Source organism: Camelina sativa, chromosome 15 (genome assembly GCF_030686135.1).
Source record: "Camelina sativa cultivar CO46 ecotype springtype chromosome 15, ASM3068613v1".
Taxonomy (NCBI): Eukaryota; Viridiplantae; Streptophyta; class Magnoliopsida; order Brassicales; family Brassicaceae; genus Camelina; species Camelina sativa.
Window position 1 is genome coordinate 4,244,506 of NC_141894.1, and position 23,130 is coordinate 4,267,635.

Here is a 23,130-nt window from a genome sequence, read left to right on the forward strand (position 1 = left end):
ACGTAATTTGCCAATTTATTTTAAGAAAGCAAAAAGGTTTTGGTACGATTTTTTTTTTTTTTTTTTTTTTTTTTTTTTCCGTTTTCAACGTTACTTTTATACTTTCTTTATTTTACTCTATTCAGCCAGATTTTTCAAATATACTATATATTTTTCAAAAAATTTAGTCATCGATGATTTTGATATTTATTGAAGTGGATAATAAAATCTTAACTGTATTATTTGCGCTAACCAACTACCTCAACAAAATTCTAGAGACTTGAAAACTGTGACTAGTTCAAGACTTCCACGTGTCACGTTACTAAGGACTGTCACCAAAAAAGGAATCACAGCCAGTGACTTGATAGTTCTACGTGCACACTTTCTTGGAAAGTATTAAAATCTCAGCGGTGTGAAACTTCTTCGCTACGGTCCTTCTTCTTCCTCGTCACTCGTCTTCTCCGATTTACCTTTTTTTCTTTCTTTCTCATTTACCACAATTTCTAAAACCCTTTTCTTTCCAAATCATTGTTTTGCTCTTTTTTGATTCGAATCCGACAGACCAACCTTGTGTTTGTGTTTTTGGTCGACCGATTTAATTATATGGGTGGTGGCTCAGCAACGTCGCTCGCTCCTGGGTTCCGTTTTCATCCCACGGACGAAGAACTTGTTCGTTACTATCTGAAACGAAAGATCTGTAATAAACCTTTTAAGTTCGATGCTATCTCTGTTACCGATGTATACAAATCCGAGCCTTGGGATCTCCCTGGTCAGTTCTGTTCTTCGATCTCTTCATGATCCATCCATTTGTATATAAAGCTATTATATTTATATCATTTAAGAAAATTTTGATTTTTGCTTTTTTTTTGGGTGGGAATGAATTTAGACAAGTCGAAGCTGAAAAGTAGAGACTTGGAGTGGTACTTCTTCAGTATGCTAGATAAGAAGTATGGTAACGGATCGAAGACGAATCGTGCGACTGAGATGGGTTATTGGAAGACGACAGGGAAAGATAGGGAGATTCGTAATGGGTCAAAGGTCGTTGGGATGAAGAAGACTCTTGTTTATCACAAAGGTCGAGCTCCTCGTGGCGAAAGGTCCAATTGGGTTATGCACGAGTATCGCTTGGTTGATGAAGAACTCGAGAAAACTAATGTTCATCAGCAAGTAAGAAGACTTGTAATAAGTTTTGTTGCTGTTTTTATATTATATGCAATTGGGATTGTGTTGTTGTTGTTGACTTTGTTTTTGGGAATTGTGGGAAGGATGCGTATGTGCTTTGTAGGATTTTTCAGAAGAGTGGCTCGGGACCTAAAAATGGAGAGCAGTATGGTGCTCCGTTTGTTGAGGAAGAGTGGGAAGAAGAGGATGATATTATTACATTCGTACCTGATCCTGATCTTGGATGTGAAGATCATGTTTATGTCCACATGGATGACATTGATCAGGTTTGTAGTGTTGATTCTATTGCTTATCTTGATCCTTTACTGTTAGAGTAATTTATGACAAATGATGAAAATTTTCTTTCTTTTAAACTAGTGTGATTGGGGATACGCAATATTTATGCATCAACTTATGGTTAGTGAATCTATCAAGCACTAGAATGTGAAATGTTTGGTACATAGAAGACTTAGGAATTTGGAAGATTCAGAGTGTTCTAGAGTTCAATCCTCATTTAGGTTTTGATTCTAAAGTTAACTGATGTCTCTTAGTTAGCTTTTGGTCGATTGTTGTGTTCCTTTGTGTTCATCGAGGTTTCACTCTGTGTAGGCTATTTGTTATGTTCTTCCAGTTCTAAAATCGGATTTTATATCTTGCAGAAGCCTGACAACCTTGTGGTGTATGATGCCATTCCTCTCCCGTTAAACTTTAACCATGGGGAATCAAGCAATAATGCTGAAACGAACTACTCAGACTCCATAAACTATATACAACCAGGAAACTATGTGGACTCTGGTGGCTACTTTGACAAACCAGAAGAATCTTCTGAGAAAGATCAGAAGCCTATTATCCGTGATGATGACCTTCATATTGACGCATTGTTTCATGATGACGAAATTGGCTGTGGTGTCCAGGACGGGCACACGGTAAATTTGCAATCTTCTGGCAACATCTTTGTGACTGATTCATCATGCTACAATGATTTTCCTGTTGAGAGCAACTACTTGACCGGTGGGGAGTTTCAGGATCCGAACAGTAATGTTCTGCAGAATGATGGTCTGTACCTGGAAACAAATGATCTCAGCAGTACTCAGCAAGATGGTTTCAACGTTGAAGATTATCTTACGTTCTTTGATGAGGACGATGAGAATGCTCAATACTTGACTTTTGATCCTTCTCAACTGATGGGAGATGAAGATGTTTTTGTTGATCAAGAAGAGCTTTTTCAAGAGGTATAAAACCTTATATTTCGACTTGTTTTTGTTTCCTTTTTGATATTTAACTCACGTTTAAACCAACAGGTCGATAAAGAGGAGACTACAGGAGACAAACAAGTGGTGGAAGCAAAGGAAAAGGATGAAGCATCTTGTTCAAAACAAGTTGATGCAGATGCAACAGAGTTTGAGCCAGGTAAAAAACCCTATTACCACAATCAGAACTTACCCCCATATGTTAATAGGTGTCGCATGTTCTGTTTAGATGATTGATCAATTGCTAAATAATGCAGATTATACGTACCCGTTCCTCAAAAAGGCAAGCCACATGTTGGGTGCTATTCCCGCTCCGCCTGCATTTGCTTCTGAGTTCCCTACAAAGGCTGCAGCTATCCGGTTAAACGCAGGACAATCATCAGGTTCAGTTCATGTAACCGCAGGTATGATCACAATATCAGACAGCAACATGGGCTGGTCATACAACAAAAACGCGAACCGTGACTTAATCCTTTCTTACCGTTTGGTCCAAGAGAATGCGTCCGGGAAATTAGGAAATAGCTTTTTAACAAGGGCAATGTTAATCTTCATGTGTTTCTGGGTCCTTCTACTCTCAGTTAGTTTCAAAGTAAGCACTTTGGTCGCTTCCCGGTGATAAGTTCCACACTTTTTTAAAACGAGACCTATGTGTTTGTACCCATTATTGATATAAATTTACTTGCAGTGTTCTGCTACTCTGTTTTGTTGTCTAACTATATTGAATAATCTCATTTTTGTATCATGGTTGACCGAAAAAAATTCATGGGTAAAAGTAATAGTATTTATTGTAAATGCAATGTTTCAAAAACATTTGAAGTATCAGAGATTTGATGATGATCCCTTTGTAATGAACTTAATTGTCTCTTAATGAGCCACAACAGGCACGTCGGCAACACGACGCGCCGTGTGAGTTCGACAGTCGATGCATAACGCAATCGATGATGGTGGCCCAACATGGTAACCGTATTTTCCACCCATTACAAAGATGTTGGAACCCACAACAACATAGCTTGCCAATATGGGCATAGGCGGGAGTGACAAGATAGGGACCAACCGGTTTTCAACCATGTTTCTTTTGGTTATCCGGTTAAGAGTATACCAATGAGCTATACCGGTTTTGGTATCCTCGACGAGAACATACACACATTCTTCGGTGCAGCCAAGAAGAGACCGCTTCATGTATAGCTGAGGAGACGAAACGAGAGATCGGAATTAATGGCTTAGAGACGATGGAGAGAATCGGGTGGTTGCATCTCGCGATACGTGGCGCTATACACTCCGTGATGACGTCGTCTGGAATTGACGCCATCAGAGACGGTAGAGTGTCTTCTCCTTCTCATCTTCGGGAAGCATCTCCATATATAGTCCATAGATAGGCTCAATTTCGACGATATACTGGCAAACTCAAGTTTGTTTTTTGTCCTTCGGTATGTAAATATATTTATAGGTAACGATGCGATGCATATAATGTGCATGGGGGATATGATGTTAGGAGAAACACAGAAATATACAAATTTAATTTCATAGTTAGGGATTATGTTATGGGACAATAATTTTTTTTTTTTTTTTTTTGGACAATAATTATTCACATACATATTTGTTAATCAACTAATTATGTTTAGTTTATTAAAATAGAAAAAATGGCATCTTTTTGTCTATATTTTATTTATGTTAAAGAATTTTCTCCTTCTTATTTTACTATACTATTATTACACATGTACAAATTATAAAGGTCTTGTGAAATCCAATTAAATCAAATCATATGTGCATATATTCTTTAATACTGAAAATTGATTTTAAAAGTAACATTGTAGATATTCAGTTTTTGATTAATAGATTTGCATTTATAGTTGTAATAAAAATCTAAGTTACTAGTGACTAGTGAGACATACATGTGTCTTACTCTTACTGACTCTTAAGTCTAAGACATATTGAAAAAGGGTATGAACAAAAATAGATCCAAAAATCTTATTTCTAATGAAGTCAAATAGTTTGACTTTAATGATGCACATCCATCTGGTGAAAGTAAAAGACCTCAAACCATGATAATTTTCTCACATTACATTTTCAAGCCAAACTACAGTATCATGTTCCTTCAAAAGCAGTGAATTGTAGAAAGTCAACGAGCAACATAAGTACACACACAGAAACATATGCATATGCTTAAATTACATATGTATGTGAAGCCCAAATGATCTTTACGGTTTTATGACTCTTCTTGTTTCATCTCGGTCTTAATGGCTATAGCCAAATGATCATAAGCTTCAGACCAAGCTCCTTCCACTTCTTCATTGTATTTCTCCCCCAGCCCCTCTTTTAATGTCCTTAGCAAAGCTTCTTTTACCACCTGCGTTCACGTTTGTTTTTTTGGAAATGCAATTCTAAATAAAAATAAAGTGTATTTATATAGTACTATATATTCAAAAGAGACCTCGAAGTGAGGATCAATAACGCCACTTTTGCGATGAATAGAGCCCAAGTATTGGAGGGTTGTGTCAGCCACCACCACCTTTCCTTTCTCCCTCAGCTGTATTGCAGTTTCACATGTCTACACCCATATTATAAAATAAAGTCAGAAAACTCATAGATGTTATATGCAACGTCCTAAAGTCAGAGGTAAGTTCCAAACAGAGTCATTCATAAGCAAATATGGTTCTACCCTCTCTTTTTTTGTTCACATATGGTTCTATCCTATTGTAGCAATTAGCAAAAAAAAATTGAATATCCATAAAATCGAACGCTTGGAAGTCTTCAGTAATTATTATTTCTTGATAGAAAATGTGTGTTATATTTTAAAATAATGTATATAAGTTATCTTTACTAATATGAGAATTTTGTTTCTCAGAGAAGAAGACAAAGCCAACTAGCCAAGTCCAAACAAGATTGACCACAAACCGTGTGCAGCACATGGCTGCGTCAATAAAAGACAAGAAATGTAGATTCACACTACTGTATTTTCTATAATATACAAAAAAGGAAAAAAATAAGAAGATATGGTCGTATCCAATACACATATATTATGATCTGATGAGTAAATAGAGATTCTTGAGATGTAATAATGAACTAGTCTAATTTGAATCTAAGAAGTGTTAAGATGATGATACGAATTTTTGTAAGTCACATATAACAAAATCGCAAAAAAGTAAGTAATTACCATCTTGAAGACTTTAACAGCATGAGCTTTGAGTTTAGGATTGTTGTGAGGGACTTCATCTGAGTCTCTTAGAAAAGAGAACAAACCCTTTGCTGCTGGTGCTATCTCAAGTATCCTATCACAATTATATGATACTCAGATATATACACAACATATAGAGCTCATATACGTATATATCTATATATATATATAAATGCTTATTTATATGTATGTAAGTACTGTGAGAAGAAGTGAAGGCTGTATTTGGGGATGTCTTGTTTTAGTATCTCCCAAGACTCCTTCACCAAAGCTTCTTGCTTCACTGTAAACTCAATCTCTCCCATCTCTTTCTCTCTCTTTATCTCTGACAGTTTGAAGACACGAATATTTACTTGTATGTTTATATATATGGTATTCAATGGTCCTTTGGTTGGGTCTGTGAGCTATTTACTGTAGAAGATTCTCTCAATTATATTTTCATTGAAATTGTTTATTTTAAAACTAGAGGCATTATCTCTTAAAGATGGACACGCGTAGGCGTAGCCAAGAAATGTGGATACAGGATACATATAAGATAGTATGTCCGTACGCGACCAGTCTAAACTCTAAAGAGACGTACTCGATTCCAAAATATTTTAAAGGGAAATTAGGAGAGAAGAAAAAATGGAAATAATCAGTGTCATCAAGATTAACAATTCCATCATTGTATAAAAAGTTCACGTCCAATTAGATTAATACACAAATAAGTTAAGATTAAAAGGAACAAACAAAGAGAAAAATAAAACTTGCGTTGTCTTCTGCGTTATATCTTGGGGTGAGCACACATTAATGATCAGAAAGAAGAACGAGAAGCATGATGCTTTTAAAATTTGATTCAAATGTCACAAAACAATCAATAGTAACTTTAAAACATCAACTTATTTGCTGGGTCTCCCGGCGAGCCAGTTAACCAACAGGGTACAGGCGATGAACTTTGTGATCTCTTTTACCTAAATCCACACAAGCAAAACTTAGTTACAAAACCTTAAACCCAAATCGACACAAATTAGGGTTAAACGCAAATACTAGTTCGATTCCTAATCTAAAACATTACTAGTTCCTACTAGCACAACAAACGAAATAAATTAATTAGCGTAATATCAAGTTCTTTTATACGTTGGTAACTAGTACGCTGTATTTGGGCCATAATGCCATATGTCCCTAAAATGATCTAAAAACATGTCCAGCCCATTCCGGATCTTCAACCACTTTAGCGCACCAATCATATTCACCACCAATAACGAAAACAAGCAAGAATGAAATTTGATTTTACTCGTTAAGTTTTTTCCGAAGTAAGTAACACACTCTAACAGAACCGAAGAGCAATTCATAACTCATCAAAATTCTCTTTTTGACCAATTTTCGTTTACAATTTTAAAACAAACCGACACTGAATTAAACCAGCATCGACGTTAATTAATGTTGTTTAATCTTTGAAATATTTTTCTCAAAAAGTAAAATAAACAAATCTATTAATCAAGAAACTGTTGTAGCTCCTCTTATATGCGACATGATGATACACCATCGGCGTCATAGATACACTCTTTAATTTACTAAATTATATATATAACTCAAGCAATGATAACAAGTGAGATATAGAAACTTACATTAATCATGAAAGAAGTAGCTTATGTTCTAAGACAACTACTTTGTTTGATTCGGTTGCGTAGACATGGCTCCTTCTTCGTTGCAGGACCATCATATCATTACTATATATTTAATTTCCATTCAATTCTATTGGTCTAATGAATAACGCCCCAATTAATTCCATATCAGGGACATTTACTTACTTGTATATTTAATTTTCCATTTAATTGTGTTGGTCTGGTGAGTAGAGAGTAATCGTCTTCTTTAAGTTGTTGCTTCTAAAAAACAAAAAGGTTGTTGAAACTTGAAAAGAAATTCAAGAGAGTCGCATACGCATGCATGAACGCATGAGGTTTACATATCAGAAAATGTAACATGCAATTTACTTTGGCTAGTCTACCACAGTACCGTGCATTTACTAAAATGCTATACATACATTGATTTTAGCTTATCGTATTGTACTCTTTGCTAAATAGAACTGAAAACAAAAAAACCCACACAGACGCTAAGAGAGAATAATGGAATTTGAAATATTTTGGAACATTAGTTTTACCCAAATACTAAACTGAACCTGAAACATTATCTTTTAACTTTATATATCAAAAACACTCTAACATTACTGAAAATATGAACGAAAAGTAGTAGTTTTTTAAAAATTGTTCAAAATAAAGGTATTCTTTTGTAGAAATTCCAAAATTTAAGCTGATATTTAAATCGTTAACAAAAAAAGAAAGTAGTAATAGTTCACTAGATCGCTTTATGTGATTGTAAAAACTTTACATAGTTAGGCATCTGCAAAATGTTCAAAACAGTCTGAATTGAAACACGTTAACACATGCATATATTCCGGTCATTAAACAAAGTATCCAAGGTTCATTTTTCTTAAATACAGTGTGGTGACTTTGAAATCATAAAGAAATAAACAATTGAGTATCAACTTCGAACTTTGAAAACTTTAAGAATATGTTCTTTCATACTAATACAGAAATGAATTGCTTAATGTCTTCAGATCCCGAAGTTGCGTCCGCCGCTTTACCGGCCGGTCGAAAAGTCAGAACCAAGCCATGAATTTCAGATCAATAAATTTGATTAATAGTACTTACTGAGTTAAAGTATGTACATGTGCATGCTTTTTGTACTGTTTCAGTGTACAGTGAAAACATTAAAAAAAATTAAAATATATATTTCCATCGTGGCTTCATTATCTTTGCGTTGTTGCTTTCACAGTTACACGTAGGACACGTAACTGATACATCTTCTACCAAATTAACACCTAAACACTTTTAAACGCCATAAGCATTTTTGCTAACCCCCAGTTAATTGCGAATTTGCGATCATTACCTTTTTTTAAAAAAATAAAGGGCTATAAGTAAGAAGACATCAACTTTGTATGAAACTATAGTGAGTATTAAATTAATTTTTCTTTGATTTGATTGCCCTCGTCTGCTGATTTAAATGCAACGATTTGATATTTCAAAGATTATGTACCACCCACTACTGGACAGGATAAAGTTACATTTTCTCATACATGCATGCATCATAACACAATCAAATTTTTTTTAACCATGAAATATGTTGATTCTTCATAGTCGCTGCGGATATTTTTACATCGGTCACTATAATATAAACTCATTGTAAAACTTAATCAGGAGTCAACAATGTATGTAGTGAAACTATTTTTTTCCATGTATTTGGATGATAAAACAATCTCATCTCTTTTAAATGACATAAATATCACAATTATTATATATGGATTCACTTATTATATATAAAAAAAACTTGGCAATTGGAATTAAAATTTCATTTATTATTGAATTTACAAACATCGACCCCTCCATATGCGAAATTATCCATCCAATTTCATAAATAAGTAAATTAAAAATAATAAAATCGATCACCAGCATATAATAATTTCACAATATTTCTAGTAAAACTGTAAAAAAAAATGTAAATATTGAATTAAGCCTCATCTGGGAGCACAATAAGGATAACTCCTCCGCCGTTTCGCCGTCGTCGACGTCTCATTGTATACGGAGTAGAAGAAACGGTCAATCTCTTCCCGATTCATGACAATCTCACAAGTCGAGACTATAAGCTTCCTCTTGCACGATCTGATCATCCGAGAAGCCGTAGCCGACGGTGCTGACGGTGGTGGCCGGGGTTTTCTCGGCGCAGGAGGTGGAGAGTCTATGACGGAGGGAATCTTGTGTTCTTGGGATGTCGGTGTGCTGCAGCTGAGGACATCTTCTTCATCATTACCTTCCTCGTTCTTTGCTTTTGAGGTTTTGGATCGGATCTTGATGGGTGCTGGGAAATTGAATTTGGACAAATCTTGTAGTAACTCAAGATCCATACCTTACAATTGTCTCTGTGTTTTTTTTTGTTTTGTTTGTTGGGATTAACTTTTCTTGTGGATGTAGAGAAAACTTCTTAGAGAAGTGAGAGGTTGAGATGGGTTTGTTATATGTGTTTGTGCCTTTACGTACACCTATATACTACATACATAAAGTTAGAATGTCCCATTTATAAATGAGAGTTACCTTTTTGCATGAAAAAATAAATAAATAAAAAAAGAAGAAAAAATAGAGTGGGGATAAGTATAAGGTAAAATATATTACTAGTAATTTCCGAATTTAGAAAAAATATAGTTTTACTAGGGATGGTAAGTTACTTGTATGGTTGTGTATTACAGTATTTGTGTGTATGTTACAACTACCAAAAGAGTAGAGGACATGTGGATCACAATTTTGTAAGTGTTGCCTATTTTTATTGATAATCACTTAAATCTTTGGGGATCATTACCTTAATTGTAATGGTAAATTTTTGTTGTCCAAAAAAAAATAAATTGTATTAATTAAATTTGTTGAAAGGTAATAATAAATAAAAACAATTACAAAATTCTGAAATCAGATGAATTTTTGGCAAAAAAGTTTACAAAAGACAAATGAAACTCTTTATAAGCGTGGAAGCACAGTGCGAGTGAATTAAGGAGGGCCATAACTCATGAAACAAACGCAAATGGTGTTATCGTACCATCGGTCTCCTATCTAAAGACTTGTGGGTTATGGTCTCAACAATAACATTAAAGTGTGTCTATATAGAAAACTTTTACTTGATACTGTAATAGAACTTGAACCATCAAAATAAGAGTAATAACATCTTTAGGTAGTAAAGAAAAGTACACACATATACACAAATTTTAGACCAACGTCTTATCTTAGATCTCAAACATAAAGTTTGGTTAAAGATGTGTCTTGTACCTATTACAACCTAAAGACATGTCATGTGATTAGATTTAAATCTAACTAGTCCATGCATCATTATATTTTATGTAAACAATTAATTGCAAAAAAAAAAAAAAAAAACTGTATCCTCTTATTTAACAATTGTTAATGTACAATGTGAGAAATTGTAGTATAAATTTTATGTGACATTATGATTTCGAGATATACGATGGACCCGCAACGTTTTACACGCCGAGTTTAATAATGTAAGAAAAAAAATATATACTCCAACTAGCCATGCCATGCCATAGACAAATCATTAGGCTGTAACATGAGTTTACGTTGCTTACTACTTATTTCGTATATACAAATATAATTTACACATTAAGTCTAGTTTGCGTTTTTCACCTACGTCTTAGTTTTAACCTGGTCTGTTCACAAAATCTAATAATTTAATTACAGCAGAAAGATCGATTTGGTAGGATTTAATTTTAGTTTAAATCTTGCTACGTTGTTCATTTACCTTTTTTTTGGCTTCATTCTCTTGTGTCGTATTTGCAGTTAGACTTTAATATTTGATCACTCTGCATTAACATGTACACACTCGCTAGCTGTATTTATTATATAATTAACATTTGCTGAGTAATTTTACGGCAAATTATGACATATGCTCTTGGACATGCCAGGCCACGTATCGAGTTTGGAAAAGCATGTGGCGATGATACGTATAGGGTAGATCTGTGTAAGTGAGTCAGTCAGTAGTGTAATATCCAAATTTTAAAGTACAGAAGAAGAAAGATCTAAATGATCAATCGCAGGATCTCAATCTCTCACTTCTTTATTTTTTTACTTTTTTTCTTTTTTGTCAACCTTTCTACTCTTCTTATCGTGTTCTTCCCTTTTTTTTGGGTTATTCTAATTTTTTTGTTTGTCTATTGACATTGACACGTTTCTTTGCTTTGGTTTACAAGGACAGAGATACATAATTATGAGGAATCAGGATAAGCCGATGTTATTTGTAAGGCCACGAAACCATACAATCACAATCAAACAATCTGTAGCATTTTAGAATCCATCAATTATAACTGATGTTGAAGTTTTGGTGGTCCAGTTACGCGCGGTTGTTAAAACTTTGGTTTATGTTAGAAGTTTTCGGTGGTCCTGTTATCGAGTTACGGTTGTTAAAACTTTGGCCAAAACCGAACCATCTCAAATCAAACCAATTTTGTACATAGATTGTAAATAGATTGTAAAAGAGATTCGGGAAATAAAAACAACTGATTTGAAGTCTGAACTGTCCTACAAATTTTTTTTAAATGCATTTTGTAATCAAAACCTAAAAATCAAAAAACAAGTCTCTGAAACTCAAACTACAATGAAAACCATAGTTTAATGCAGTGTAACGTAGATCTTGTCTGCATTAGTTTCAGTATATATTTCCTATAAATGGAAAAATTCATGAACCCAACGAGGGCATAATTAAATAATAATCAGATTAAAAAGGCTCCTAGATCTAGTTATAGTACTTGATTAATCGGTTAAAGTTCTATCTATACTCTCAGACAAACAAAAAAAAAAAAAAAAAGAAGGTATAGGATATTCATAATACTGAAATTTTTACAACTTGAGTTGGAGGAAAGATTCTCACATATATATTTTCGAGGCATAAGACACGATGACCCTACATCACAGGATGGGTACAAGAAACGAACATTGTAGAAACAAGAATCACTGTTACATGTTGGTAACGAAGAAAACGAACCTAATTGATAAGAATGAATGTGTTTTCATTTTGGCAAATCCACGTAGTCCTCAGATTTGTTGCATATGCATAGGATTCCAAATCATTTATTTTTGTTTTTCTTTTGTTTCGATTGTGTTTTTAAAGTTTATATTATACAAGATATATATACACATAAAATTAGTATCCACATTGAAGAAGACAAAATAATCATGTGTCTTTTGTTAAATCACATGAAAATTAAACTGTTTAAGTAAATCTTAGATCCGAATTTAAAATTTTTTTTCATGATTAAAAATGCTTTCCAAATTCGTAATAATTAATATATAATCTAACGTTGTGGGACATTTAGATTCAAGAACAATGTTGCTAATAAAATCTCCTCATATATACGGCTCATTTAGGATAGCAATCATATAATATATATATGAAGTGTAAAGTAGTACGTACTATTCTGTTTAATCCTCAAACACTATATTTGGGAAAATTTTGATCAATAAGAAGCATGTAATTCTAAACATAAACGAGATTACAGAATCTATGACTAGCTCGTAAATTAAAGTTTTTAACTTGTTGCTACATTTTAAAGAATGATGAGTGAAATTTTTTCAAGATTTATCAAGTTTATAGCCGAAATAACTGATCAACTTCGTGTTCCTTGTGTGAGAGTTTTCACTTACATTTTCTGTATCGATATGTGGTAATAAAATAATATGAATTTTGTTTAGCATCCACTGCCGCTTTTAAATTTTTATTTGTTTGTAATGTACAATGTCGACAAAGAAAGCAAGTGAAACGTAACGTGCATGGCCTCCAAATCATGAATTTATTCGTAAGAAATATCAGTACGCATTAGACTAATAATATAATACTATATAAGTTTAAACAATAATATCGCAAGAATAAAATTGAAAAAGCATAAAATTCCAAAGAATATATTACCAATCGACACCCAAAAAAAAAAAGTAAAAGATAAGGAGCATGATGGGTTCTTCCTTGGATGGTTTAGAATCTTCATTACCAATTGTCTCCCCTAGTCCCTATTATTATAGCTAAGAGATACTATATAAACCGTGAACGAGTCTATCAATCCATACATTAATATCACAACTACTTTTATAATCTAACCTAAAACAATTAATGCAAGAGACTAATTAATGATAGTAACAGTTACATTCGATCTCATTACTGGACGAAAGCGGCATGAAAGTCCCAGCAAAACCAGCAGCTTCATGCGGTAAACATGAATCTTTTAGCATCGATCCTTTTCTGAAAAGTCTGGTTTATGTTGGATCTGGAGTAAAATCAGGAAAGTACATTTGATTTTTTTATAATTTTTTTTAAAAATGTACTCATATGAAACGTAGACGAAATAATCCATATATATATGTGGACCCATATTCTTTTGGTGCTATTGAAGAAAAGAAAATTTCTCTTACAGTCTAAAAATAGTTAGGCCAGTTCTGATTTTTACAGGATCACACTTCGTTTATTTTGTTTCCACTTTCCACTATACAGTAGAAGAGTGTTTACAGTTAAAACCGGTCATTCTATTTCCATGGTTAAACCAGTAAACTTTTTAATTAGCCTAATTGAGATACCTTGTTCGTGGGTCTCGATAGGCTTTTTTATCAGATGAGGCCCAATTGAGAGGATTCTAATGCCCAATCTCCAATATTTTCGTTTTTTTTAATTCGTAAAACCCTAAAAAATACAAAAACCCTCGAATTGAGTCTTGGGCGAGGATCGAAGTCGGAGCTCTCACTATCATCCCCTTTGTCGCATTAACACATTTTTTTGTCTGCTAAAACCCTAAATAGCCTCACCGCCGTTTGTTGTTCTTTCTCCGCGCCGTGTTCTCTATAATCTCAGGTGAAGGCTTCTTCGATTTGAACTTTGTTTCGTTTCATCTTATCTTCGTAGCTGTTTCCGTTCGATTGTGAACCATAGATGAGGCAGGGGGGCTAAACAGAATTAGTCAGGATTTAGGGTTGTAATTGTAATTGAGTTGTTTGATTTGGTTAGGTGATAAGGATTAAAGATGGAGCTTAGTTCAGAGGATAACAATCTTACGGAGAAGGTCTTGCCTCCTATTGAGCAGGTACTACTACCTTTGTTGTGTTTGAATTTCTAATAGTTCATTAGTTCTGGGTTTTAGTAAAGTTGATGACTTTTGAATCAAATTTGTATGCAGGAGAGCGATGTTGAGTTGGAGACTAAAGTTAAGAAATATCTTAGAGGAGAAGGTGCTGATCTTGAGGTATATAATTTGCATATATAGCTTTGAATTGATGTTTGTGGCTTTTGGTGTTGTGAAAAATGCACTAGTTGATTGTGGCGTTTTCTTGTGTTCTGCAGACATTGAAAGATAAGAAACTAAAGACTCAACTTGCTTCGAGGGAAAAGTTGTATGGGAAATCTGCCAAAACTGCTGCTAAAATCGAAAAGGTTAGTTCAGCTCAGCTCTGTGTGGATCTTGTTTTACCCTTTTCCGTTTCTTGGTGAAAATGAAAGAAGCTGTTGTGTATCTCTGTTTTGACGTTGAGCAACTGTTTTAAATCCTCTGTTCTTGATAGGTCAGCTCGTTTTGAATTCTTAGTTATTGTCTTGTGATGTGGTTGTGTTGTTTGTGTGTAGTGGCTCTTGCCTGCTGAGGCAGGTTACTTGGAGACTGATGGTCTAGAAAAGACATGGCGAGTCAAGCAGACAGATATTGCTAATGAAGTAGATTTACTCAGCTCAAGAAACCAATATGACATTGTGCTCCCAGGTAAATGCACAATAGCTTCCTCTGCCAAATCTTTTGTATGTAATTTTTAAAATTTGGTTTAGTCTATGTGATATATACCCTCTTTACAATGTTAGCTTCTAATTCATTTTACTGACACTGAACATATGTAGATTTTGGCCCTTACAAACTTGATTTCACTGCTAGTGGTCGGCATATGATAGCTGGTGGCCGTAAAGGCCACCTCGCTCTAGTAGACATGATGAGTATGAACCTAATTAAAGAGATTCAGGTCTGTTTTTTATTTTATTTTATGTTAATCTCTTTATCAGTGCTTGTTTATTTGTGAGATTTGGTTTGGTTCTGAACACATCTTGATGATGTCCTGCAGGTAAAAGAAACAGTCCGTGATGTTGCATTCCTGCACAATGAGCAATTCTTTGCAGCTGCCCAGAAGAAGTATGTATTATCAATGCTAATAAACATCACCTACTGTACGCCTTGTGCTTTGGAGGGTGCTTTGTCTAATATCTTGTCTCGTCAAATTTTGATAGGTATGCTTATATATATGGGAGAGATGGAACTGAGCTGCATTGTTTGAAGGTGAGATTTATGCTTTTCGGTTGAAAAAAGAAAGTAACTTATGCCTAGTGTTCTTGGTTATTGATTCTAAACTTTGTGTGTATACCAGGAACGTGGTGCAGTGGCCAGACTTCGGTTCCTAAAGAACCATTTTCTTCTTGCATCAGTAAACAAATCTGGGCAGCTACATTATCAAGATGTAACCTATGGAGGCATGGTTGCTAGTATCCGAACAGGTAAAGGCCGAACGGATGTAATGGAAGTGAACCCTTACAACGGTGTTGTTGCCTTGGGACATACTGGTGGAACTGTCACAATGTGGAAACCCACTAGCCAAGCACCTCTAGTCCAGATGCAGTGTCACCCTGGGCCAGTCTCATCTGTCGCATTTCATCCAAATGGCCACCTCATGGCTACATCTGGTAAAGAGCGCAAACTCAAGATCTGGGATTTACGTAAATTCGAGGAAATCCAGACAATTCATGGTTTCCATGCCAAAACGCTGAGTTTCAGTCAGAAAGGTTTGCTAGCAGCTGGAACTGGATCGTTTGTTCAGATTTTAGGAGATTCGAGTGGTGGTTCTTCGTCACATAACTATAGTAGATACATGAACCACTCGATGGTGAAAGGTTATCAAATCGAGAAGCTTATGTTCAGACCATATGAGGATGTTATTGGGATTGGTCACTCGATGGGTTGGTCTAGCATTCTGATTCCAGGGTCTGGAGAACCCAATTTCGATTCTTGGGTGGCTAATCCATTTGAAACATCGAAACAGAGACGGGAGAAGGAAGTACATTTGCTTCTTGATAAACTTCCACCTGAGACAATCATGCTCGATCCTTCAAAGATTGGTGCAATGAAGCCATCTAGGAGGAAAGAGAAACCATCAAGAGGAGAGATAGAAGCTGAGAAGGAGGTGGCCATCGAAGCAGCAAAGAGCACTGAGCTGAAGAAGAAGACGAAAGGAAGGAATAAGCCGAGCAAGCGGACAAAGAAGAAGAAAGAGATGGTGGAGAACGCGAAGCGAACATTCCCGGAGCAAGGGCACAACAACACTGCGTCTAAAAAGAGAAGAATCGGTGAAGATGCTGCTGCGGAGCTACCGGCGAGTTTAAAAAGGTTTGCCAGGAAAAACTGAATGGGGTTTCCCACCTGAGCGTTTTGATTGTCTTTCTCCTCACTTTGCAATTTTGTAGTATGGGAATCGTTTTGATATTTGATGTTTTGTTTTAGACAGAAAACTATGTAATTTATTAATGTACGTCAAAATGAGATCGGATTTTGGAGACCAAATTAAAAGCGAATGTGCTTGTCATGGAGGGAAATTGGAAATGCCAGAGATTGGTGTGTATCGAACCAAACCAAGGCTTGGATTGTAAATTGATCGATCCATTGAATATCTTTTGCCAATAAATTCCGCAGAAGATGTGGCCTTCGCTTACTTTTGCTTCCAAGTGAAATGTAACGTGCATGGCTTCCAATTCCAAATCATGAATTTATTCGTAAGAAATATCAGTACGCATAAGAATAATAATATAATACTATAGTTTAAACAATATCGCAAGAATTAATTGAAAAACCATAACATTCCAAAGAATATCATACCAATCGACACCAAAAAAAAGTAATATATTAAGGAGCATGATGAGCTCTCCCTTGATGGTTAACCAATTGTCTCTCTAGTCCATATTATAGCTAGAGATATGATTCATATGGAACCGTGAAATGAATGAAGCAGATTCTCGAATATTTACTAGACAAAAAAAAAGAACATAACATATTTACATATTAAACAATTAAGAAAAAAGTATAACAACTAACACTATCTAGACAAACTGTGTACAAATTTTGTTTGAAATAGATTTGAGAATTATCATGGGGTGTTGATATGGATGCAAAAGACCTTGTTGGAGATTCAGCCCTTCATTTGGCATGTAGGAATGGTGATGATTTGCTGTTTTTAAAGGCACAGTTCTAGTTTGTTTTTTTTTTTTAATTTTTTTTTTACAATTCATTATGTTTTGTAGTAATAATCAATGAATTTATTACATTTTGTAATAACTTCTAGTTGAAAATGGGGCTAATGTTAATGCTCAAAATCGTAATGGAGATGCGCCTATTCATTTGGTATGCAAGGGTGACTTCTTGATGAGTCTTGAGGTTAGTCATTGTATACAGGGGCAGCGAGCTCCTCTAAATACTTGGAAGATTTCGTTGAACTTCTCATGCTACATGGAGCTAATTTGGAAGGCAGGGATAGTTACGGACAAACACCTCTTCACACTGCTCATAGGTGTAGTGCGGAGCTCTTGTTGGATAGGGGAGCTAACATTGACGCCAGAGATCACAAAGGTGCTACCCCGCTGCATTGTGCTTCTGCTCTTGGAGATGAATCTGCTGTGAGTTTCCTTCTCCTTCATGGAGCTTCAACTGAGGCTCGAGATTCAAAACAAATGACCCCTCTTCATGTGGCATGTGCGAAGGACAGATGGGTTTGTGCTCAGCTTCTCCTGGAAGCTGGAGCAGACATTGACGCTTTAGCTCGACAAGGAAATACTCCGTTGATGCTGGCTTGTGTAAGCAGCAGCCAATGCGCCAATGTAAGTTTATAGTTATAGTTACGTATTGAGAAAGGAGAATTATCTTAAGTTGTACACCTTATTTCCATTCCCTAATTTTTTATATATTTGCTCCCAGCTTCTCCTGCAGAGAGGTGCCAATGTGAATGTTGTTGACACCAGAGGTGTCACAACTCTCCAGTTTGTCTCTGCCTATTTCGGGAACCTATCTCAAATTGCTGAGGTAGGTTCACTGTCTTTACTGTCTTTCTAGCTACTGTTTTTAAGTTGAACTTTTGTAAGGAACATTTTAGTAACTAGTTTAACTTTCAGGCTCTAGTTGCAAGAGGCGCTGATGTAGATGCTGCTGATCTGCGTGGAAAGACTGCTCTTCATGTGGTTTGCCAAGATGGTGGTATCGAGTGCTTTAATGTCCTATTGGAGTCAGGGGCCTGTGTTCTTGCTACTGATGCGCTGGGAAACACTGTGAGTCTTCTTCTTCCCCATTATGTACTTATTTTTGTTTGCTCCTAGCTATTCCTTATGCTAATCTTCTCCTTTTATTTTTATGGCACACCCTCTGCATTATATTGCAGCAAGGTTTGACCACACTGATCTGTTCACATACATGATAACAAGGCTATTGGCAGCAGGGGCCAACCCTAGGGCGGTAAATGCTGAAGGAAAGACACCGCGATCCATGGCCGGTGATCCTGTTATCAAGAATCTCCTATGAACTATTAAGTCAATGCATCATCATCGATTGATGTTTATCAGTTTATGTATCCTCGTCTTTGATAAATACTTTAGCTTTTAAGACTTTGCAAAAAAAAATAATAATAATATGATTGTTAAAATTTTAGCTTTAAAGACTTTAAATTAATTTTAATTCTTTTAGATTATCTCTCCCTATCAGTGCCAATATATCAGTAAATACTACAATGAACTACACGTATATACTTGAATGCAATATCTTATTATATAAAGTCTGATGTCAAAATTACTAATTAACGAGATCGTGACACAAGTCAAATATATTAATTAGATGTTGACACATGTCAAAAAAATTATTTTGTTGTAAACGTAGTAGGACAGCTAATTATATTTACAGAATTTTACATGTTTATATTTTAAAAATATATTTTTCTAAATCAAAAAGGAAAACTAACAAAATCAATATATTTTCCATTGTATGCTAATTATTTTATATGTGTGTTCCCAATAAAATTTGTCATGTGATAAGCAAAAACGAAATTAATAAAGCATGTATATTAATCAATAAATAATGAATAACAAAGTTAGAAAGAATATCATAAGTTATTTAACATAATTTAAGTCAGATATAAATTGTATTAATCATTGTAATATAATTTTTATTGTAAGTAAGCACACAAAACCTTGAAAGAGTAATGAACTTAAAAAAAAAAAATTTAATACATGATGTCCATTAGTATAGTTTTACATATTTTATTTTAAAGATTTTACTTCATGTAGTAATATGAGAAGCCTGAAAAAAATGAGTTTGTAGAAATGAATTTTTGGTTAATTGATGAAAATTGACAAAAGTATTACTTATGAAATTATGACATATAAAAGAATAATATTTATGATATTTTTGGACTTCCAAAATTTTTGTGGATGTTAACTGATTTTTTTACTGATTATTTTTATCATTAAAGTTAAATACTAACCAGTATACATATAATCTCATATGATGCTCATGTTATTTTTGTGTCAAATATATTAATTAGATGTTGACACATGTCAAAAAAAATTATTTTGTTGTAAACGTAGTAGAACAGCTAATTATATTTACAGAATTTTACATGTTTATATTTTAAAAATATATTTTCTAAATCAAAAAGGAAAACTAACAAAATCAATATATTTTCCATTGTATGCTAATTATTTTATACATGTGTTCCCAATAAAATTTGACATGTGTAAGCAAAAACGAAACTAATAAAACATGTATATTAATCAATAAATAATGAATAACAAAGTTAGAAAGAATACCATAAGTTATTTAACATAATTTAAGTCAGATATAAATTGTATTAATCATTGTAATATAAACTAGATTTTAACCCGCGGTACACCGCGTACATATAATTTTTATTATTATTTATATTTTATATTGTATTTGTTTGTAAAATATTAGATGTTTTCCAAATAGAGGAATAATTAAATTTCCCGACCATTTATGCGGCTAGATGTATATATTAATTTTTTAACCCGCAATATATTTCATGACCATTTGTTTGTTATATTTAGTTTGTTTTGTTTAGTGTTTGAGATTCTATTTTGATTTTTAATTATTATAACAAAAATAAGAGATCTAAATACACAGTAAGTCATTTATACACTATGATTAAGTCACATTTTTTCTTTATGATCTAATTATTTATACAATCTTAGTTAAATCAACTTAATTTTTATATGTCAAATATTGTTGTCAAATAATAAAATGAGGATTTAACCCGTATTAGCACAAATTTAATGACATTTTATTAATTCCAACATGTCCTCTTTATAACTCATTTACTATATAACCATATTGTATAGTATTTAATTTAAAATTTTTAATTTTACATATTCGTAAATATTTTAAAATTTTATTAAGTTTATAGATACTAATTATAATATTTAAATTAATGTGTATCAAATTTCTTCTTACGTTAAGAATCAAAGCTCACAAGTTTTAGAAAATAAAATATGAATCAAATTGTTGTTTTCTTTGTTTGCAAATGATTCAGAGATAGAATATCTTCAATACGTAATAGAAAGTGTGGTTAAATGTATCTTAGTTTCTGTTTCCATATTGATTCTGCTGTATTTTTTTTAGTTGGAATGGTATGTAAAAACTATTTAAGAAACAAAATCTGAAGTAATGTTATTTTTGGAAATTTTTTAAGGATTAATTTTGTAAATAAGTTTTTAAATAAGTACAAATAAAAGGGTATAACCCAAAATGTACTTCAAAAATGTATATATAGATTTTTATTGTAAGTAAGCACACAAAACCTTGAAAGAGTAATGAACTTAAAAAATAAAAAAATTTAATACATGATGTGTATTAGTATAGTTTTACATATTTTATTTTAAAGATTTTACTGCATGTAGTAATATGAGAAGCCTGAAAAAAAATGAGTTTGTAGGAATGAATTTTTGGTTAATTGATGAAAATTGACAAAAGTATTACTTATGAAATTATGACATATAAAAGAATAATATTTAGGATATTCTTGGATTTCCAAAATTTTTGTGGATGTTAACTGATTTTTTTACTGATTATTTTTATCATTAAACTTAAATACTAACCAATATACATATAATCTTATATGATGCTCATGTTATTTTTTTATTAAAATTTTAACTCTAATCCATGAAGAAGTGAATTATGGTTTTACGATGAAATAGATAGTTAAATGTGATTACTAAACTGAATGTCTAACGATGGAATTTATTCCACATTTAAAAAATTTCAAATATTAATATGTATCATTTAAAAAAAATCATTTAAGAATATTAGTAATATTTTTTATGTTTGATTTTATAATCTCAACAAATGTATTTTTGTAATGCATATGTTAAAACATAAGATAATTCGAAATAGATTATAATTTATAGAAATGAATCTTCAGTTATTTATGAGAATGTCTCTTGGAGACAAATCATAATTTCAAAAACTAGGATTTTATATCCAAATAGTCAATATAATTATTTTTAATAACTAGATTTCAAAGACTTTGTTAAGATTTCAAATTATAATTTTCCTATCATCTTTATTTTATTTTATTTACAAATTGTTTGGAATTTTAATATTATATTTAGGATTAATAAAATGTATATTTTTTCTGCATATGCTGTGATTTGAATTTTTAAAAACAAAAATATATTATTCGATCTATGAATATAAAATGTGTGATTTTAATTTTCACATTGGTGGGTTGGTAAAACTAAATTTATATAGCTGATAAATTAATAAATTTTATTTTTTCAAAATTATAATATTAAAATTACTACTTCATATTTCACAAAATAATGATGCAAATACAACAAACAAACAATATAAAACTGTGATATACGTCAAAAATATAATACTATAATATTTTAAAATAATTAGTATTCAAAAAATCATATATAAATTTATAGAACAATTAAAAATAAATATTATTTCAAACAAAATAACTTTAAAAAAAAAATATAACAATAACTTTTATTATTCTATTATAATTTTGTTTTAAAATGTTGACCCATGCTTTAAGCACGGGATATCTTCTAGTTAAACAATTAAGCAAAAAGTATAACAACCAACACTACTGAGACAAATTGTGTACACATTTTGTTTGAAATAGATTTGAGAATTATAATGGGGCGTTGATATGGATGCAAAATACTTTGTTGGAGATACAACCTTTCATTTGGCATGTAGGAGTGGTGATGATTTGCTGTTTTTAAAGATACGGTTCCATTTTTTTTTATTTTAGTTTTTAGTTTTTTTTAAAAAAAAAAATTATTTTTGCGATTCATTTTGTTTTGTAAATAATCAATGAATTTAGAACATCAAAATTAGAACAAACAACTCCTCTTAACCCTCGCTGTAGAATCCTTTAGCCGAGATGAATTGCGCCGCCCACCCTTCCTAGCTTTTTTTCTTTTATAGTTGTCTTTCCCCAGCTTCTTCTCGAGTATGGAGCTCTCATTGATACTCCTAGTGAGTACCGAGATACACCTCTCCATGCGGCTTGTCTCTTCAATCATCCTTCGTGTGTTGACTCCTCCTACTCAAAGGAGCACACACCGAGTCCAAAAACCATCAAGGGCATCTTTTGGCATGGGGCGTTGATACAGATGCTAGAGACGTTGCTGGAGATACAGCTTTCCATTATGTTTTCAAATGCTGTCCAACATTGTAGCTATGCATATATCCCTTGCCACCTTGATCTAGCCCTCTCGCTTGACTGACACGTTTTCAGCTTATTAGCGGTTTTGTAATATAAAATTAATTTTGTCTTATTTATTTTGCAGACAGCATTTGATGTGGCCGTCTATCCTGAAGTCCAGGATCTTTTGGGATGAGAAATACATATAGATTTTCTTGGTTGTAAAATTTCTTGAAAACATCAGGTTATTTTGGCTTGA

General features: G+C 33.1%; 5 protein-coding genes across 5 annotated transcripts; 2 read left to right on the forward strand and 3 right to left on the reverse strand.

Annotated features, from left to right (window-relative positions):
- Window positions 1-6: 6 nt before the first annotated feature.
- On the forward strand, window positions 7-3,182 carry LOC104745228 (NAC domain-containing protein 53). Its single transcript, XM_010466424.3, has 6 exons — window positions 7-748; window positions 866-1,146; window positions 1,245-1,427; window positions 1,800-2,372; window positions 2,442-2,550; window positions 2,648-3,182. The coding sequence occupies exons 1-6, from the start codon at window positions 583-585 to the stop codon at window positions 3,004-3,006; spliced, it is 1,671 nt and encodes a 556-aa protein (XP_010464726.2). The 5' UTR covers window positions 7-582; the 3' UTR covers window positions 3,007-3,182.
- Window positions 3,183-3,254: 72 nt separating this feature from the next.
- LOC147926257 (putative F-box/kelch-repeat protein At3g10510) lies at window positions 3,255-3,569 on the reverse strand. The gene has a single exon (XM_087489164.1). It carries the CDS (start codon window positions 3,567-3,569, stop codon window positions 3,255-3,257), a length of 315 nt encoding a protein of 104 aa, XP_087345290.1.
- Window positions 3,570-4,421: 852 nt separating this feature from the next.
- LOC104745229 (anaerobic nitrite reductase AHB2) lies at window positions 4,422-6,064 on the reverse strand. The gene is made up of 4 exons (XM_010466426.3): window positions 5,764-6,064; window positions 5,545-5,659; window positions 4,822-4,938; window positions 4,422-4,737 (listed from the first exon to the last, which is right to left on the reverse strand). The coding sequence occupies exons 1-4, from the start codon at window positions 5,865-5,867 to the stop codon at window positions 4,597-4,599; spliced, it is 477 nt and encodes a 158-aa protein (XP_010464728.1). The 5' UTR covers window positions 5,868-6,064; the 3' UTR covers window positions 4,422-4,596.
- A 2,871-nt stretch (window positions 6,065-8,935) lies between these two features.
- Window positions 8,936-9,612, reverse strand: LOC104745230 (cyclin-dependent protein kinase inhibitor SMR1). The gene has a single exon (XM_010466427.3). The coding sequence runs from the start codon at window positions 9,500-9,502 to the stop codon at window positions 9,116-9,118; it is 387 nt and encodes a 128-aa protein (XP_010464729.2). The 5' UTR covers window positions 9,503-9,612; the 3' UTR covers window positions 8,936-9,115.
- A 3,918-nt stretch (window positions 9,613-13,530) lies between these two features.
- On the forward strand, window positions 13,531-16,720 carry LOC104745231 (putative U3 small nucleolar RNA-associated protein 7). Its single transcript, XM_010466428.3, has 9 exons — window positions 13,531-13,986; window positions 14,140-14,215; window positions 14,309-14,374; window positions 14,473-14,562; window positions 14,752-14,884; window positions 15,016-15,134; window positions 15,234-15,301; window positions 15,397-15,445; window positions 15,534-16,720. Exons 2-9 carry the CDS (start codon window positions 14,156-14,158, stop codon window positions 16,563-16,565), a joined length of 1,617 nt encoding a protein of 538 aa, XP_010464730.1. The 5' UTR covers window positions 13,531-13,986; window positions 14,140-14,155; the 3' UTR covers window positions 16,566-16,720.
- Window positions 16,721-23,130: the final 6,410 nt, after the last annotated feature.